The sequence below is a fragment of the Tiliqua scincoides genome, chromosome 1, assembly GCF_035046505.1.
Source record: "Tiliqua scincoides isolate rTilSci1 chromosome 1, rTilSci1.hap2, whole genome shotgun sequence".
NCBI lineage: Eukaryota > Metazoa > Chordata > Lepidosauria > Squamata > Scincidae > Tiliqua > Tiliqua scincoides.
Genome location: NC_089821.1, coordinates 264,837,150 through 264,856,026, shown reverse-complemented (window position 1 = coordinate 264,856,026; position 18,877 = coordinate 264,837,150). Strand labels below are relative to the sequence as shown.

The following is an 18,877-nucleotide window of genomic DNA, read 5'->3' as shown; positions in this document are numbered from 1 at the left end:
ATGGCTGAGGGGGAGGGCGGGGGAAGTGAAACGCTGAGGGCGCGCGGCAACTGGAAGGCGTGTGGCCGTGCTGCGCCTTGCCCCCCCCCGGCGCTTTGTGAGCGACGCCGGCCGCCATTTTGTGAGCGTGCGGGGCTGTCCCCCCGCCCTGCCCCCACCCCTTTTCCCGCGCGCGCCATTTCTCTCCCTCCTCTGTGTGGCGAGCGGGCGGCGGGCGCCATGTTTGTAAGGAAGACATAACCAGAGCAGCGGCCACCAGCGCCCCGTCCCCTCCACCGCCCCCCGTTGTGTGCCTCCCTCCTCCTCCTCCTCCTGGAGTGCTCTGGATGTGGTCACCCCCGGCCAGGACTCCTCCAGCGCAGCCGCCTCCGCTTCCCACTCTGTGGGGAAGCGCTGGGCAGCCTCTCCTTGCCTGGGGCGACCGTTAAACGGGTCCCTCTGGGCGTCCCCACTCAGTCAAACCGTGAGTGAAACCTTCGTCCGCCGCTTCACGGAGGGGGCCCCGCACCACCGCCCTCCTCCGGGGGACGCAGCGCCGCCGCTGCGCCCCTCCGTGTGTGTCTCCTCCTCCTCCCCGCTCCCAGCACGGGCAGCAGCAGCAGCCCTGCCTTCCTCCTCCCCCTCCCCGCACACACAGCCAGAGCAGCACAATGGCCTTTGAAAGCCTGTTCTCCAAGCCCCCAAACCCAGTTCTTGACCCACACATGCCCGACTCTGACAGGCAACATGCAGGGGACGAAAGGTCGAGTAACGTTCTTCTCCTCCTCTCTCTCTCTATCTAGCCTCTTCTCAATGGTGGTAACTACGATGTGCTGTGAGATGATGATGCTGCTGGTGATAGTAATAATGATGTCTTAAATGTGGGGTGGGAAAAATGTCTGTGGCATTGTATGGGGAGAGTCACCTTCAGCCTGAGGATGGGGGGAGGCATTTAAGATCTATAGACAAAGATGGTGGAGTGGGGGGGGGGGTTGGAGGGTGATCTCTTCAGGGTGCATTTTGCATGCATTTTTTTTTTACATCTCATTCCTTTAAAAAACAAAAAATCCATCTTTTCATAAAATGCACTTTCCATCTGTATAATGTCACTGTTGTTCTCGCCTCCCCTCACCCCCTTTGAAATCAGAGTGTTTCCCCCTGTATATACATGGAACTATGTAAATTTTTTTTACACCTTACACATCTTTAATTTGGCAGGTGACGTTCTGTCTCATGCTGTCTTTCCCACTTCTCAGTTTCCTTGGAACTGGCAAACCAGAGGCATTTTTCTGGTCCTTTGCCTTCCTCTCTTTCCTGCAGGCTCTTGTTCTCGTGCAGATCCAGCTTGAATGGGAAAGGGAGGGGGAACCCCTCTAAAAATGATTTACCTGCCATTCAACAACATGTATTCTTATTCTTTGGGTCAAGGGGTGTGTTGGTGTTCCCAGTAAAAGACAAGTCCTGTTGATGGTTCCCACATGCCTCCCACAACCATGTACAACACTGTTTATCCAAGTGGTACAAAACATTACATAGCCCTTAATTCATATAGCAGCAATGTATGCTATCTTCTGTTTCTCTCTTTTATAAGTAGGGAACAAAGGAGACGCCTGAGGGGGGACATGATTGAGACATACAAAATTATGCATGGGAAGGATAAAGTGGATAGAGAGATGCTCTTTACACTCTCACACAACACCAGAACCAGGGGACATCCACTAAAATTGAGTGTTGGGAGAGTTCGGACAGACAAAAGAAAATATTTCTTTACTCGGCGTGTGGTTGGTCTGTGGAACTCCTTGCCACAGGATGTAGTGATGGCGTCTGGCCTGGATGCCTTTAAAAGGGGATTGGACAAGTTTCTGGAGGAAAAATCCATTATGGGTTACAAGCCATGATGTGTGTGTGCAACCTCCTGATTTTAGTAATGGGCTATGTCAGATGCAAGGGAGTGTACCAGGATGCAGGTCTCTTGTTATCTGGTGTGCTCCCTGGGGCATTTGGTGGGCCGCTGTGAGATACAGGAAGCTGGACTAGACGGGCCTATGGCCTGATCCAGTGTGGCTGTTCTTATGTTCTTAACACAGTGTGACAATTAAAATTACTTGGACAGAGTTGCAGGAGTTAGGTTTGGGCCTTGTAGCTGAGATATACACAAAGAAACAATCCTTCATTAGGTATAGCAGGTTCAGATGTTAATAAAACAGTGTACTTTGACATGGATACTACCTATTGCAATATTGTTACTTTTAATATAATCGTGAATGTAGCACTAAAGTTCTGTTACTTTTGAAAGCAAAGCTTGAACTCAACTGAATTATGAATAGACCTGGAGCTTAATAGTTTGAGTTCTTAAAACTGTTATTTAAAAATGGAAAGTAACGGGAGGAATCCAAGATTTCTCTGTTACATAAATACATTTCCCCACTTGCAGAAAGATGGCAAGAAATATTGTTCTAAAGGTTAAAAACAGAACAGTATTTTTAAAGTTACTCTCGTATTAACATAGAGCACTGGAGTCATAGTGAGAAGCACAGCCAAAGTGTGTAAATTTGAATGGCTTTGCAGAAACAGCAACTGCTTAATGAGGTAATTCCCTTGCTAGTTTATCAATATTTCTTTAAGTCCAGGATGTCCCAATATTAAATTTGAATATTTTTAAAGGAGGATAACTTTAAAATTGAATTCACTGATTTGAAAGCTCTTGGCAGAATGCATTCTCCATAAGCTAATCATAATAAAAAGACAGGATTTGGTGCCCCCTTATTTTGCAGTGGTTAGCAGGGAATATTCTTTTTTTGCCTACAATGTAACACAACATTTCACTTGCAAAACAAAAGTAAAGTTCAAATTGAGCAATTTCCAGTGCAGTGAGGGTTTGTTTTTCTTCACATTCCTATGTAATATTTTTAAGAGATACAAATAGGACTTCTGTGTTTGACTCAGATACCTCTTGTTTTAAGGCAAGGGGATTTGTAAATGCTGCCATCTAATCCTAGTGATCAGAAGTCAAAGTACACATTCTCCTGTCCCATTTCCTGTAAGGAGCAGAACTAAATATCTTCATAACTAGTGGGAGAGGAAGGGAAGGACTTGGGCTATTGTAGCACTAGCACAGACACACCACATTTATTGAGCATTTTCTTGCCCCTGTGTTTATAGTAAATGGCGCCATCTTTGGGTTGGCATGTACTTCAGAATGTCATTTTTATATCCTGTACCTATCCAATTCATTATTATGTACTTACATGTTAGGGGTCAAATAAAAACTGATGATGTTTCACATTATAAAGCTCAATAAAGTAACCAGTATGTTTTTATATACTGTATTAAAAGTTGTCCAACTCAAATACATAATTTGCAGTTACATAATCAGTCTTCATTACATAACTCCACATTTATTTTGATCTGAATAGTGTAAAAACATCTAAATCAATACTTTATATCTCAAATTCCAAATAAAGTTAAATTCTAATAAATTCCCATTTTGCAAGAGCTGAACCAAAAGTGAAATTCTGAAATAATTTGTTACAGAGAACCTTACTGAGGATTGAATATCCTACTCTTAGGGTTTATTAGAATAATCATGTTAGGCTACATGGTTGCATTTGGTGCTGCTGAACTACTTATATATCCATTGTGTTTATCTTAATGCTGTGTCATGTATTCCTGTGGCAGTATGTACAAAACCAATTAAAAAAGAAATCAGCACTTTCTGTTGTACAGTTGATCAAAGTCAGGCTTCATAGTAGATGGAAGCCATATCTTTCTCCATTTGTAAGAATTTTATTAACTGGTAAAATAACAAACTGCAATTTTGTGCTTGCTTACTCTGGAGTCAGCCCCATTGCATTCAGTGGGACTGATTCCCAGGTAAGTGTGCAAAGGATTGCAGTCTGAGTGTCTGAGCTGTGAATTAGACTTTCCTGGTTTAAGTACCTCCTCTACCATAAATTCACTTGGTAGCTTTAGATAAGCCACTCCCTCTCAGTTCCCCCAACTGCAATGTGGGGATAATACTTACCTTGCAAAGTAACATTTTGCAATGTTCAAAGAAAGCCTTTCTCACATCTTATACTCTAAGATTTGTCTTGCATTGATACGTATCTTATTTTAGCCTGTAGTTGGAAAAGCTTATTTCCTTTGTCATCCTAAATTTATCTTGAATTTAAAACTGTTTTTAGAGTTGTGGAGTTAAACTAACAGAGAAGTTTGTTTCTTGGCTAAATTGTTTTAGATGCCAGGGAGTAAGTAATGAGCAGAAAAGCACCATCTTATTAATGATTCATTATTGCTAAAGAAAATTTCCCATAATACAGTGTTGAGAAGAAACAAATGAAGGCATTTTGAAAACCTGCTTTCAAAAACTGAGTCCTTTTTCTCAGGTTATTTTAATGACTTGCAGAGTACTATAAAACTTATGGTCTCTGGAATACAGAATCTATACTCTGCGTTTCTCATACTACTCAGTTTAGTTATAAGATCAGGACTTGTTTTAAAATTCTTTGAAGGCGTATATTTGGCAAAAAAAATCCTATTTGTAATTAAATATATACTTTTCTAGCGACACTCAAAAGTCAGTTATAGTCACAGAACCGAAATTACACCAAGTAAATTCCTGAGGCCAGACTTCGGATAAACATTTGACTACTCAATTACAGGCATATTTATAGTCTTGCATATATTGGAAGCTGCCTCACAGGTCATCTAGTAAAACCCTCTGTCTAGAGAATGAATATCATATAGATAAGTACTCCATATAGCCTTACCCATAAATTTTCCAATTGCATGTATTTTTTAGACAGTTTTCTCATGGCTGAACTAAGGCTTCAATCCTATCTACGCTTACTTGGGAGTAAGCTCCGTTGTCTATAATGGGGCTTACTTCTGAGTTGACATGCGTAGGATTGGGCTCTATGTCACCTTTCTAACCCCTTTCTGAATCACCTGCCATTTCATGCTTATAGTTTTCTTTGCCTACATATGATGCTTTACATTTGTCCTTGTTGAGTTTTGTTTCATGTCACTTGAGCTCTTCAATTTATCAAATTTCTTTTGCACTGTTATCAGTTATCTAAAGTTTCTACAGACTTCCATTATGTGTGCCTGCTTTAGATTAAAAATGGTGGAAGGGGTATATTATAACCCAGACTTGCAGCAAATGTCAAATCGCATTTTGCTACAGGCTAGGCAACATTTGCCAATTATGAAATATGGCCTTAGCAAAATGAGTTGATGAACTTCTTTCTGGAGCGTGCCACTTCACATTGCAAGTGGGGGTTCACATAGTTGAATATTTCCACATGAAGGGAATTCTAAGCCCTTGAACTAGCATGTCAGGGAGAAGGGTGGAATCCTTATAGAAAAAATTTAGTTTTTAAAAATTATTTTTCATATCTTCAGTTGCGCATATGAATGTTGTGAAGCATTCAGTTGTATGTTCCCATAAATCTGAAGTGATATACAGCCCAATCTGGAGCTATTCAGAGTGTGGGGCTGCAGCAGCAAAAACAGCTGCCACGGCATCCAGCACACCCTGGGCAGCTGCTGCTGCCTCCTTGGGGAAGGGAATGTTTGTCCCCTTCCCCCAAGTAATGGAAGTAGCCCCACAGTGGGGCTACTCGACTGTAGGGCAGCTCTGGAGCTGCCGCAGAATCAGAGAGTTCCATGTCAGGTCGCAGGGCCCAACGTGGAGCTCAAGATCCGGTAGAGCTCAGCTCCACCAGTCCCACCCTCCTCCCATGGCATGCCTCCTCCCTGCCCTCCCCCACCTCCTCCTGCCCTGGAACACCTCCTCCCCATGCCCCCACCTCCCTCTCTGCCACCCAGCGGTTTGGGCAACCACTGAGCGGCAGAGCACCAGCTTTCCACTGGCACTAGCTGGTTAGCTCTGGCACTGAGGGCTCACAAGCGCTTTATAGCATGTTTGCAACAGTATGCGCCAGCAGTGCACCAGCACTCACTGTTTAGGATTGGGCTCATAGTCTAGAAGCAGGTCTGCCAACTTTGAATGTACTAGGGCCAAGGACTTCACTGACATTTTGATATCTTGGCACCAACCAGCATCCAAAACATTGCTTCCTCCATGTCCCATCATGATCTTAAAAATCCATTGATATTGTCCATTTGAGTACCATATGGGCATAGGTAGAGGTAGTCTCTGGAGATTTCACCAGTGCCTAAGTTAAATGCTTTTGGCAGTGCTATAAGATCTATCAGTGGTTGACAGTTTTTCCCAGACGTAAATAGCAGGCATATTAAGCATAGTCACGAACACTTTAAACCAGAGTTAAATCCCTTCCTTTTACATGTGCCTCACTGAGCAACAGCCATTGTCCCTAAAGTCAGTACTCTGTTTTTAATTTGAATAGCATGGTGAAATCAGTTCTGCTTCAGTGTTATGAGTCCTTCGAAATAAACTCTTCTCAGAATATCCCTTTTATAAGTTTGTCTAAATGTGTATGTTCATGTAAGTGTCAGATATGTGGGATCTGTAAGAGACTTGCAGAGTTTGGTTTCTTTTTCTTCACTCACTAATATTCTTGGATGTTAGTGAGAGGCATTTTTCTTAGGACAACTATTCCTTTTCCATTGATATTCTGTACTATTTTCAAGTGCTTTTACATAGTTTATCATTCCTGTAGCACAGGGGTGCCCAAACCCCGGCCCTGGGGCGACATGCGGCCCTCGAGGTCTCTCAATGTGGCCCTCAGGGAGCCCCCAGTCTCCAATGAGCCTCTGGCCCTCTGGAGATTTGTTGGAGCCAGCACTGGCCTGATGCAACTGCTGTCAGCGTGAGAGCAACTGTTTGACCTCTCGTGTGAGCTGTGGGATGAGGGCTTCCTCCACAGCTTGCTGTTTCACGTCTGTGATGCAGTAGCAGCAGCAAAGGAAAGGCCAGCCTTGCTTTGTGCAAGGCTTTTTATAGGCCTTGAGCTATTGCAAGACCTTCATTCATTCATATAAGTTCATCTTTAATATATTCATTTATGTTTACTTATGTAAATGTATTCAAATTTAAAATGTAAATTAATTCCTTTTTTCCCCCCGGCCCCCGACACAGTGTCAGAGAGATGATGTGGCCCTCCTGCCAAAAACTTTGGACACCCCTGCTGTAGCACAAAGTATTTTTCATCTTATTTAGTCTTTGCAATAACACTGTGATTATCCAGAAAAATAATTATTTGTGCAATGCCACCAGAATAGTACAGTAGGTAGACTGCTAAATGCAATTAAAGTTGATGCTTTAATGCCTTGTACCTTCTCTTCATACATTAGCATAATTAATCTATATAACTTTTGTTAATACTGTAAATTCTTCAGATTATACTCTGAATATACTTAACTATGAAGTTGATGTCTCTGGTAATATCTAACAATAATATTTTTCCCATATGAAGTTCCCTAATTTACTAAGTTCTGCAACTAAGGCTGTACAAAGGGTGGTCCCACTTTCAGAAGTAAGGCTGTGGCGAAGAGGGAGAGGGCTTTCTTATTGGTGGTGACTCTATTGTAGAATGCCCCCCCCTGACAAATAAGAACAGTATATTGCACAAGCAATATTTAGGTACTAAGTTAGAACTATTATGTTCACCATGGCTGTTAATGATAACTGTAATGTATGACCCACATCTGGCTTAGTTTTGTTGTTTTTACTGCTTTGTTACTAATTTCTGGTAGCTTCTTTGTTGGTTTTAGCTGCTTTTTATAGCTTTATGATTGTAATAATTTTTAGGGTTATTTTGGTGTTTTATGAATGTTATGTTTCTGAGCTGCTTGGGGGACTATAAAGTCAAAAAGTGCATATACATATATAGTTTTAAGATAGAAGGCAGTGTCCATAGTCACACGGACACAGTTAGACAAGCATAACCTGCTTTCCCTATTAAGGCATCTGAGCACCTTGAAAAACCGTTGCTGAGAGCTGGGGGACCTTTAGCAGCCTCATGGGAGACAGAATAGCACAATATTACAAGGAGACTGTGAATTATTCCCCCTCCTCCTCCAACACCACCCCTATTCCACACCCCATGCTGTTGCCAAGAGTCCTCTGACACTCAGAAACAGCATTTTGGAGCTTCTGAGTAGGGAACATGGGTTATACGCATACTAATTGCACAAGTGTAACTCAGATGCTCCCCAGTGTATTAAAGCTGTGTAATATCTTGCATAATGCTGTACCCAGGTGGTTCCCAAACTTTTTAGACGCCCTAGAGGCTGCTGCTTAGTTTATAAATGCCAAGGGATGTGACGATAATGGTGCTTGGGCAGCAGTGCCTTTTCCAAGTAGCAGCTTCAATCCTTGATGCATATAGCCTAATCTGCCCTGTCAGTTTCAGGAACCACTAGAAATAGGGTCACAATCCACTGGTAGGTCCTGGACCCACAGTTTGGGAATGGCTGCAATACCCTGAAATTCAATCAAAAATTAGATACAATCTTAAAGTAAACTTGTAAACTTCTGTATCATATTTTTGACTGTCAAAGGAACAAGACTACTGTTGTAAGTCAATTGTACTGCCCTATTTAAAATTATCCAAATTCATATTCATTCTGAACTGTATCTTCCTAAAACAGAGAGGATGGTGAACTTGAAGATGGAGAAATAGATGATGCTGGATTTGAAGAAGATAAGGAAGAACAAACTGTAAAAGTTGATGATAAGCAGAAAAATGAAAAAGCTCATCGAAAATCTAGAAAGAAGCGTAAAAAAGAAAAAGAGAAGAAAAAATCAAAAAGGAGAAGGCGAGATAAACACAAGGTTAGAATTGTTAGTCAAAGTTCTAATGCAACATAATTACTGTATAGTAATTATTTTTCTTCACTCAAGGATCCTGCCTGGACAAAATAGTGTTGAACAAGGTTCAGTCACTTACAGGTGAGCCCCCTTCCCTATCCGCCTTTTTGGGACCAGCGGATTTGACTTACTGCAGATCCCGACCCACTTCTGAAGGGCCTCACCAAACCTCTGAGATGCGACCAGAAGTGCCAGTCACACCCAGCCTTAGCATGCCTTGGAATGCTTCTGGAAATGACCAGAAGGCACTTTCAGTCACGTCTGGAGTTCCTCTGATGGGCCCTACTGCGCAGACTCAGTTATTCTCAGGTTTTGGTATCCTTTGGGGGTGGAGGTGGGGTTGAATTCTCCACGGATACCAAGGGCCAACTTTTATTTGATTTTATATGTTTGTGAATGTTTTAGTGCTATTATTATAGTCATGCAATACTCTTTTAATGAATCTTGATAATGCTGTGAATCCAAAAAAGGCAGTGATTATTAAAATTACCTTAGTCTGCTTAAGCCCCATTTAGTTTTACAATTTTCCAGATGATCCCAAACTGAACAGCGTTTGGCACACAGAGAATATATTGTTACTAAAACTTAACATTTACACTCTGGGCTAGGTCAAACTAGCTAAATTTTAGAGAAGAATAGCTACAATGATGCAGCTGGGCTGTTGTCAGGGTTTTCATATTTGAAGCATATTACCACAATTTTATTCTACTTGTATTGACTCTCCTGATTTGTTTCAAAAACCCAATTCAAGCTGCTGCTTATAACTTTTAAAACTCTAAACCAGGGCTGTTTGAACTCTGGCCCATGGGCCAGATCTGGGGTTCGGAAAATGCCCCCCCATGAGTGGCGCTTACCTTTCCTCTGTGGAACCACTTATTTTTTAACCCAGTCTGACACTCTAGGCAGTTAAGTCTGCTGGGGCAATAGATGCAACTGCCCAGAGCATCCCTGTGCAGAAGTTGGGTTGAAAAATAAGCAGTGCCACAGCAGAATGGTAAATGTTGGTTGGGACAAGAAGGGCTTTTTCCAGACGCAGTGGTCTCCAGTTTGGAACAGCTGCTTTAAACAGATTAGGCCTAGGGTATTTAAAGGACTCCTTGCTCCTGCATGATTTTGGTCACCTGTTATGATCTTTGTGGGAGGTTTTGTTCTGTGTCCCAACACTGTATAAGGTTAAACTGGCAGGCACATGGATAGGACCTACTTCCTATTATGCTCAAAGTCTACGAGGAAACCATTTTCTTCTTTAACAATCAGGCATGTTTCTTGCTTTTACAGGCACTATAAGAGCAAAGCAACAAGCAGGCAGGCAACCTGCATGCTAAGGGGATAGTTCCTGATCTTAAGATCTTTGTGATCTTTCACTTCTGTACTGTTCACAGTAAGATAAAAGAATGAGAAAGAAAAGGAATACAGACTCCCTTTTGAGAAAAGGATTAATTCCTTTACTTCCAATATTTTGCTATAAATAACGCAGAGCTAGCATTTGCTTTCCTCCTTCCCAGATTGCTTCTATCAGTTGCAGAATAAAGGGGCTTCTTTCACTGCAGAAGCAGAGCTAAGAAGAATCTTGCTTCAGTATCCTTGCACAACTTTATTTAATGTGATATCTTCCAAGGGAGAAGAGGCAAAATCCCAGCAGACTAAAAAGTGGCCAAGAGAACCAGCTCACTGAGTTATCACATTATTGCTAGCACAATGTGTGTGCTGAGAGGTGTACCCATGTGTGTGCTGAGAGGTGTGCCTTGCAATATCTCAGGAGACATTTAGGCAGGGGTGTCAAACTTGTTTCATACATCAAGCCAAGTAGCATTCATGGTGCCTACTGGGGACCAGAAATGATGTCATTCAGCAGGTGATGTTCTCATTAGCTACAAGTGACAGAAAAGAAAGTGTGCAAATCTTGATCATATTTTTAAGAGATGGGAGAGTCCAATTATCACACGGGCCATCCTTTCAGCAGTGCTGCTTCTTCTGACATGGCACCGCTGAAAAGGAGGAGGCCTTCATGATTTGGGCTCTCCTAGCACCAGTCTCTCTTTCTCACCCCTCTTGGTCTGCTGCTTCCTGTGTACTGTTCCTTGCCTTCTGAGGCCTTCTTCCATCTCTCCCCCCCCGCCCCCCCAGCACCTCTGCAGAGTGCTTTCCAGCTCTGTAGTGCTGGAAAGGTGGCCTACCTGTTAACTGGGCTCTCCCAGCACCTCCCTTTCAGCACCATCACTTCTGCCAGGGCATTGCAGCTGCTGGTGGTCCTGGGAGAGCCAGTTATCATGCAGGCTGAATAAAGAGCTTGCACAGGCCATATCCAGCCCACTGGCCTTATGTCTGAAGCCCCTGCACTTAGGCATTCCGTTAGGCTCATGAGGTCCTCCAGCATCACACCACATGTAGTACAGCCAAGGTACCACTTGCCAATTATTATTAGTCCTCTTGTTAAGTTGTACATTCCTTGTCTAGGACCTGTTTTGTTTCCAATGTTACTTACCTGTAGCATTTAAAAAATAATATATAGTTCCTCATTCCCAGGTTATACTCTTTGGTTTTCAGCATAATTCACCCTCCAGTGATGACAGCTCTGACTATAGCATGGATTCTGATGTTGAACGTTCAGAAAGATCGCATAAAAAAGGAGGTGGTTTCTACAGGGATTATGAGTCTTCATTTCTTCAGGTACAGCTTTCAAAACAGTTCTCATTTTTTATAGTTTTTATGCGTGTTTATATGTGTGTTTCTATCTCAGACTACAGCACTCATCTTTTCTTAAAAGGTGTATGTATTCACTTTGGAAGTGTATTGCATTGGTTTAGGCATACTTTAATACATTCAGAAAACGATATATCATTCTGATTTCCAGCTTACTACTACATTTTTTGTGCGTGTTAAGTATTGGGGTAAAAGCAGAGGAAAACAACAATTCCTCTTTCAACTGGTTGGTAGTTTCCAGTCAGGCAGAAGCAATTTTTACTCCATTCCTTTTTCAAGAAAGTGTGAGAGCCTTTCAGTTTCTTTTCACTTTGCTGAAAAGAAAATGGATGTCACCTTTGGTTTAACTGCTGATTTAGCTTTGTTTTTCATCTACTGTAGTTATTTTCATTAGAGGAAATGCTCTGGAACTAAAGAAGACTAGAGATAGCATATACTCTCACCTTGATTGCTAAGAGCTTATTTCTTTATTCACATGAATTTTTTACTGTGTATTGTCCCTATATCTGAGAAGGATCTTCATAAGATCATTAACAGAGTACCTTCCTTACAGGAGAATAATACTACAGTTCTACATATGTAAGAGTCTTATGGATTAATACAGCAGTTCCCAAACTGTGAGTCATGAGCCACAACTGGGTTGTGACCCGATTCCTGGCTGTTTGCAGACCCGCCAAGGCCAGGACACTACAGGGTAAAATGGCAACGCACAGTTTGGGAAAAATGATGTAGCAAACTATGCAGGGCATGCACATGGAAATCTCTTCCAGATCATTCACCATTTTACCCGAAAGCTTTCTGGTCTTGGCAGACCCCTGAGACACTGCAGACGATCCAGTGGGTTGCTGAGGTAAGGCTTTTGGGAACTCCTGATTAATATGAAAGAGCAATCACTGACTTTTTTGAGTATCTGTCAGAGATAAACAGGATGTTTCCAACAGAACCCTCACTCTTCATTGTTTCTGCATCCAAGAACTGTTATCTTCAGGGGGTTTTTACGTTGGTTTCATGATTATCTGAGCAAAGGAACATTTGATTTCTCTTGACCAGTGCCAATAATTGCACGGTGAGAAGGTGAATATTGCAGGTTGGATGTTCCAATTACTGTATCAGTGCAGGATCACAAACCATTTCATTAATACCTATTTGCAGTCTAATCAAAAGTAATCTTATATTCTGTGGAGTTGGATTTTAAGATAGGTTAATAGCATTATATCCCTGTATAGCCCTATATTATCAATTAAAGGTGCCCTCAGAGCAAAGTCTGACTTCAGCAAATCACTTTTAATGAATTATTAGAATATCCCCATGATGTTTTCAACCAGATTCATTTGCAACAGATTCAAATAAAGTGCCATAGAAAATTCCTAAGAGAGAACCCAGTTTGTGAGAAGGCAAATCTTGCAGACTTAATTTAGATAAAAACCTCTTTTAGCAGTGTGTTACTAATCTCAATTTATTCACATCTCTGGAAGGCATCAAATTGGATATTCTCCCTGTGGGTAAGGGGTGAAACTGGGTATAAGAATTACTTAACTCTGACTGCCATGGAATAGGTTAGAGTCACTTGTTTATGCCAAAAACATCTTGCTAAATAAAATAGGTAAGAAACATTTGATTTGAACTCAGATGTTCTTATTTGAGAAATAATGCTAAATGTGTTTGTAATTTGTATGTTTATGTTTGAACATACATTAATAGTCTTGTTTACAAGCACTATGGACAGATAATGTTTCAAACATTCATTCCCTCATTCACGTCCTACTATTTCTGCTAAGAGTTCTAATAATTATTCTAAAAGTCAAATTACTAATTTGCAGGTTTTCTTGGAACAGAATTTGGGTTACCTTGGCCTGTATTTCTGTTTTGAGTGCCTTTTGGTTTTAGGCACATTATACTTAATTTTGTTATTTGTTACAGTCTGGTGTCTTAAAGCATAAAAATGACTTACTTTAAAAGTTATCTTGATTGTATCTTTGGTTTGTACTGGTGAGTTAACTGGCAACAAAATGATATAATAGAAACCTAGAGTACATGTAACTTTGGCTACAAAACAAACAGTTGCTAGATTGCCACTTTTGAAAGGGCTCCTGGACTACTGCAGGAGAACAGGAGTGGATGGGGAGAAGACCTATAACAGGGTGGCCAAACTGCGACTTGCTAACCACACATGGCTGTTTAACATATAATGTGCAGCTCTTGGAAATATGTTGGCTAAGCTCCTTTATGCATCACAATTAATATAAAAGATACATAAGAAATTTTCAAGTTTTATAATTATTTACCAGGTATAAACTGAGAGTCCACTGTATAATATAAGTTTAAATATTGTAAACACTGTAAATTTAAATTTAATGTTTGTGCTGAATAAATATATCTAAGAATTTAAATGCTTCTTAAAAATGATGGATCTCAAACATCTCTTTTGTAGCTTTCAACATCTGAAGTTTATTGTGTGTGGCTCTTACATTAAGCCACCCCTGGGCTATAAAGTATCTTTAGGTACTGATTTTCTTTTAATCTGGAATCACTATTTGCATACTCACTACTTGACTTGGCACAAAGAAAGCACCAAGTCTTAGGTAAATGAGTCCCTTTTTACTTCACCCACTCTCCACTCCACTTTATCTTGGAGTTTTTTGTGATTGTACTTATCTCCCTGGAACAATGGGATGGGAAAACCTGGAATGACTCAAAACTGGCTAGAGCTGAGCAGAACAGTAGCCACACCCAAGTGAACAGATCTGATTTCACCACAACTGTCTTATTCATCTATGGGTGTTTAAGAACTAAAGACATCCTTCTTCTATACCACATTAAATAACTATATAATTTTTGCTGCTGCACTTCTTCATTTAACCATTTACAGTATAAGAAATTTGTAAGTGCGTATTTGTGAAACTGCCAATAAGGAGTCTGGTGTGGAATAAAAAAATTGATCAGAATGTCCCTAAATATGTGGTGCCTTATTAATAACGGTTTAATAGAGAAAATACTGGTAGAGCAGGATGCTTTACAAGTACAATAGGAAGATCCCAGGCTCAACTATCTCAGGGAAAGACATTTTTGTGAGATCCTGGAGTAATGATGTTGGTGTAAATGATATTTGTTTCTCATTGTATTTATTTAAAGATTTTAAGTTGTTGCACTCAATTTTTTAAGTGCAACAACAAAGTACCTAACAAAGGGGAAAATTAAATTAAATACAGTAGAACCTCTTTAAGTTGACCACCCAAGGGACTGGAGGAAATTGGTCAACATAGGGAGGTGGTCAATATACGGGGGGGGGGAAGGCATTTAAATATTATCATGTTTAACTCCCAGGACAACAAATGCAAGGCCAAGTTATTATTTAGATTGGATTTTTAAAATATTTTATTGCAAATATCAATGAGAATTGATCCTCTTGTGATGCTTAATATTTATATCATCTATATCTATATCGAGAGACAGAGAATAAACAGCCCACAATCAGTGTTTTAAAAAAACCCTGAAAATTCATAAGCTTAAAAAAAATTGTAAGTTAAAAAAAATACTTGGTTTCATAACAGACAGGCAGACCAATGCTATCCCTTGCCAGCCCATAACATAAGATCAGGCCATAGGCCCATCTAGTCCAGCTTCCTGTATCTCACAGCGGCACACCAAATGCCCCAGGGAGCACACCAGATAACAAGAGACCTCATCCTGGTGCCCTCCCTTGCATCTGGCATTCTGACATAACCCATTTCTAAAATCAGGAGGTTGCGCATACACATCATGGCTTGTACCCCATAATGGATTTTTCCTCCAGAAACTTGTCCAATCCCCTTTTAAAGGCGTCTAGGCTAGATGCCATCCCCACATCCTGTGGCAAGGAGTTCCACAGACCGACCACACGCTGAGTAAAGAAATATTTTCTTTTGTCTGTCCTAACCCGCCCAACACTCAATTTTAGTGGATGTCCCCTGGTTCTGGTATTATGTGAGAGTGTAAAGAGCATCTCCCTATCCACTCTGTCCATCCCCTGCATAATTTTGTATGTCTCAATCATGTCCCCCCTCAGGCGTCTCTTTTCTAGGCTGAAGAGGCCCAAACGCCATAGCCTTTCCTCATAAGGAAGGTGCCCCAGCCCCGTAATCATCCTAGTCGCTCTCTTTTGCACCTTTTCCATTTCCACTATGTCTTTTTTGAGATGCGGCGACCAGAACTGGACACAATACTCCAGGTGTGGCCTTACCATAGATTTGTACAACAGCATTATAATACTAGCCGTTTTGTTCTCAATACCCTTCCTAATGATCCCAAGCATAGAATTGGCCTTCTTCACTGCTGCCGCACATTGGGTCGACACTTTCATCGACCTGTCCACCACCACCCCAAGATCTCTCTCCTGATCTGTCACAGACAGCTCAGAACCCATCAGCCTATATCTAAAGTTTTGATTTTTTGCCCCAATGTGCATGACTTTACACTTACTGACATTGAAGCGCATCTGCCATTTTGCTGCCCATTCTGCCAGTCTGGAGAGATCCTTCTGGAGCTCCTCACAATCACTTCTGGTCTTTACTATTCGGAAAAGTTTGGTGTCGTCTGCAAACTTAGCCACTTCACTGCTCAACCCTGTCTCCAGGTCATTTATGAAGAGGTTGAAAAGCACCGGTCCCAGGACATATCCTTGGGGCACACCGCTTTTCACCTCTCTCCATTGTGAAAATTGCCCATTGACACCCACTCTCTGCTTCCTGGCCTCCAACCAGTTCTCAATCCACGAGAGGACCTGTCCTCTAATTCCCTGACTGTGGAGTTTTTTCAGTAGTCTTTGGTGAGGGACCGTGTCAAACGCCTTCTGAAAGTCCAGATATATAATGTCCACGGGTTCTCCCACATCCACATGCCTGTTGACCTTTTCAAAGAATTCTATAAGGTTCGTGAGGCAAGACTTACCCTTACAGAAGCCATGCTGATTCTCCCGCAGCAAGGCCTGTTCGTCTATGTGTTTTGAGATCCTATCTTTGATGAGGCATTCCACCATCTTACCCGGTATGGATGTTAGGCTGACTGGCCTATAGTTTCCCGGGTCCCCCCTCTTTCCCTTTTTAAAAATAGGCGTGACATTTGCTATCCTCCAATCTTCTGGCACCATGGCCGTTTTGAGGGACAAGTTACATACCTTAGTCAAGAGATCTGCAACTTCATTCTTCAATTCCTTAATAACTCTTGGGTGGATGCCATCAGGGCCCGGTGACTTATTGATCTTTAATTTATCAATGAGGTCTGAAACATCTTCTCTTTTAACCTCTATCTGACTTAACTCCTCGGTCAGGAGGGGCCGTTCGGGCAGCGGTATCTGCCCGAGGTCTTCTGCCGTGAAGACAGATGCAAAGAACTCATTTAATTTCTCTGCCATCTCTAAGTCTCCTTTTATCTCCCCTTTCCCTCCCTCACCATCCAGAGGGCCAACCGCTTCTCTGGCGGGTTTCCTGCTTCTAACATATTTGAAGAAGCTTTTATTATTCCCCTTAATGTTGCTGGTCATGCGTTCCTCATAGTCTCGCTTGGCCTCCCATATCACCTTCTTACATTTCTTTTGCCACTGTTTATGTTCCTTTTTATTCTCCTCATTAGGGCAAGACTTCCATTTATGGAAGGAAGCTTCCTTGCCCTTCACAGCCTCTCTAACTTGGCTGGTTAGCCATGCGGGCACCCTCCTGGATTTAGTGGAACCCAGTAGCATGTAGCATGTTACATGGCCCCAACAGCTAAAAAAAGCAACAACACTTTTTTACTTAGGCTGCTTGGCCTCCACTGGGTCTCCTCAGATTCACTAAATGCCAGAAGGTGTTTGATACAGTCCCTCACTAAAAGCTGTTGAGAAAACTCTACAGTCAGGGAATAAGAGGACAGGTCCTCTCATGGTTTGGGAACTGGTTGAGGACCAGGAAACTGAGAGTGGGTGTCAATGGGCAATTGACAAAAAAAGTGGAGAGAGGTGGAAAGTGGAGTGCCTCAACCGGGTGGATCTGTCCTGGATCTGGTGCTTTTGAACATCTTCATAAATGACCTGGAAACATGGATAAGCAGGGAGGTGGACAAGTTTGTGGTTAACACTAAACTTTTCTGGGTGGTGAAGACCAGAAGGGATTGTGAAGTGCTCCAGAAGGATCTCCCCAAACCAGGAGAATAGGCAGCAAAACAGCAATTGTGTTTCAATATAAGTGTAAAGTAATGCACTGGTGATGGGAACCAAAGTGAAAGGACAGTGGCTTCACAATGCACAAGCAACTTCATGTCCCTCACAACTTGGTACATGTCCAGATACAGTCAGCAGCCGGCGCAGGTCTGTTGGCTATGTGCAGTGTGCCCACCTATAAAAACCCTTTTGCACACATGCTAGCAGGCGTAGGGGAGGGAGGGGTGTCAGTGGGCAATTTTCACAATGGAGAGAGGTGAAAAGCGGTGTGCCCCAAGATCCCAAGGATCTGTCCTGGGACCGGTGCTTTTCAACCTCTTCATAAATGACCTGGAGACAGGGGTGAGCAGTGAGGTTGCAGTTTGCGGACAACACCAAACTTTTCAGAGTGGTGAAGACCAGAAGTGATTGTGAGGAGCTCCAGAAGGATCTCACCAGACTGGCAGAATGGGCAGCAAATGGCAGATGCGCTTCAGTGTCAGTAAGTGTAAAGTCATGCACATTGGGGCAAAAAAATCAAAACTTCACATATAGGCTGATGGGTTCTGAGCTGTCTGTGACAGATCAGGAGAGAGATCTTGGGGTGGTGGTGGACAGGTCGATGAAAGTGTCGACCCAATGTGCGGCAGCAGTGAAGAAGGCCAATTCTATGCTTGGGATCATTAGGAAGGGTATTGAGAACAAAACGGCTAATATTATAATGCCGTTGTACAAATCTATGGTAAGGCCACACCTGGAGTATTGTGTCCAGTTCTGGTCGCCGCATCTCAAAAAAGACATAGTGGAAATGGAAAAGGTGCAAAAGAGAGCGACTAAGATGATTACGGGGCTGGGGCACCTTCCTTATGAGGAAAGGCTACAGCATTTGGGCCTCTTCAGCCTAGAAAAGAGACGCCTGAGGGGGGACATGATTGAGACATACAAAATTATGCAGGGGATGGACAGAGTGGATAGGGAGATGCTCTTTACACTCTCACATAACACCAGAACCAGGGGACACCCACTCAAATTGAGTGTTGGGAGAGTTAGAACAGACAAAAGAAAATATTTCTTTACTCTTGATTGGTCTGTGGAACTCCTTGCCACAGGATGTGGGGATGGCATCTAGCCTGGATGCCTTTAAAAGGGGATTGGACAAGTTTCTGGAGGAAAAATCCATTATGGGGTACAAGCCATGAAGTGTATGCACAACCTCCTGATTTTAGAAATGGGTTATGTCAGAATGC

General features: G+C 42.2%; 1 protein-coding gene across 1 annotated transcript in view; it reads left to right on the top strand.

Annotated features, from left to right (window-relative positions):
- The first annotated feature begins 219 nt into the window (after positions 1-219).
- Positions 220-18,877, top strand: part of ZC3H6 (zinc finger CCCH-type containing 6) — a 41,674-nt gene continuing 23,016 nt past the window's right edge. The window contains exons 1-3 of the mRNA XM_066611850.1: positions 220-742; positions 8,557-8,740; positions 11,324-11,446. Of these exons, the coding sequence (XP_066467947.1) occupies positions 651-742; positions 8,557-8,740; positions 11,324-11,446 (399 nt within the window). The 5' untranslated portion in view covers positions 220-650. The remainder of the gene's footprint in view (positions 743-8,556; positions 8,741-11,323; positions 11,447-18,877) is intronic.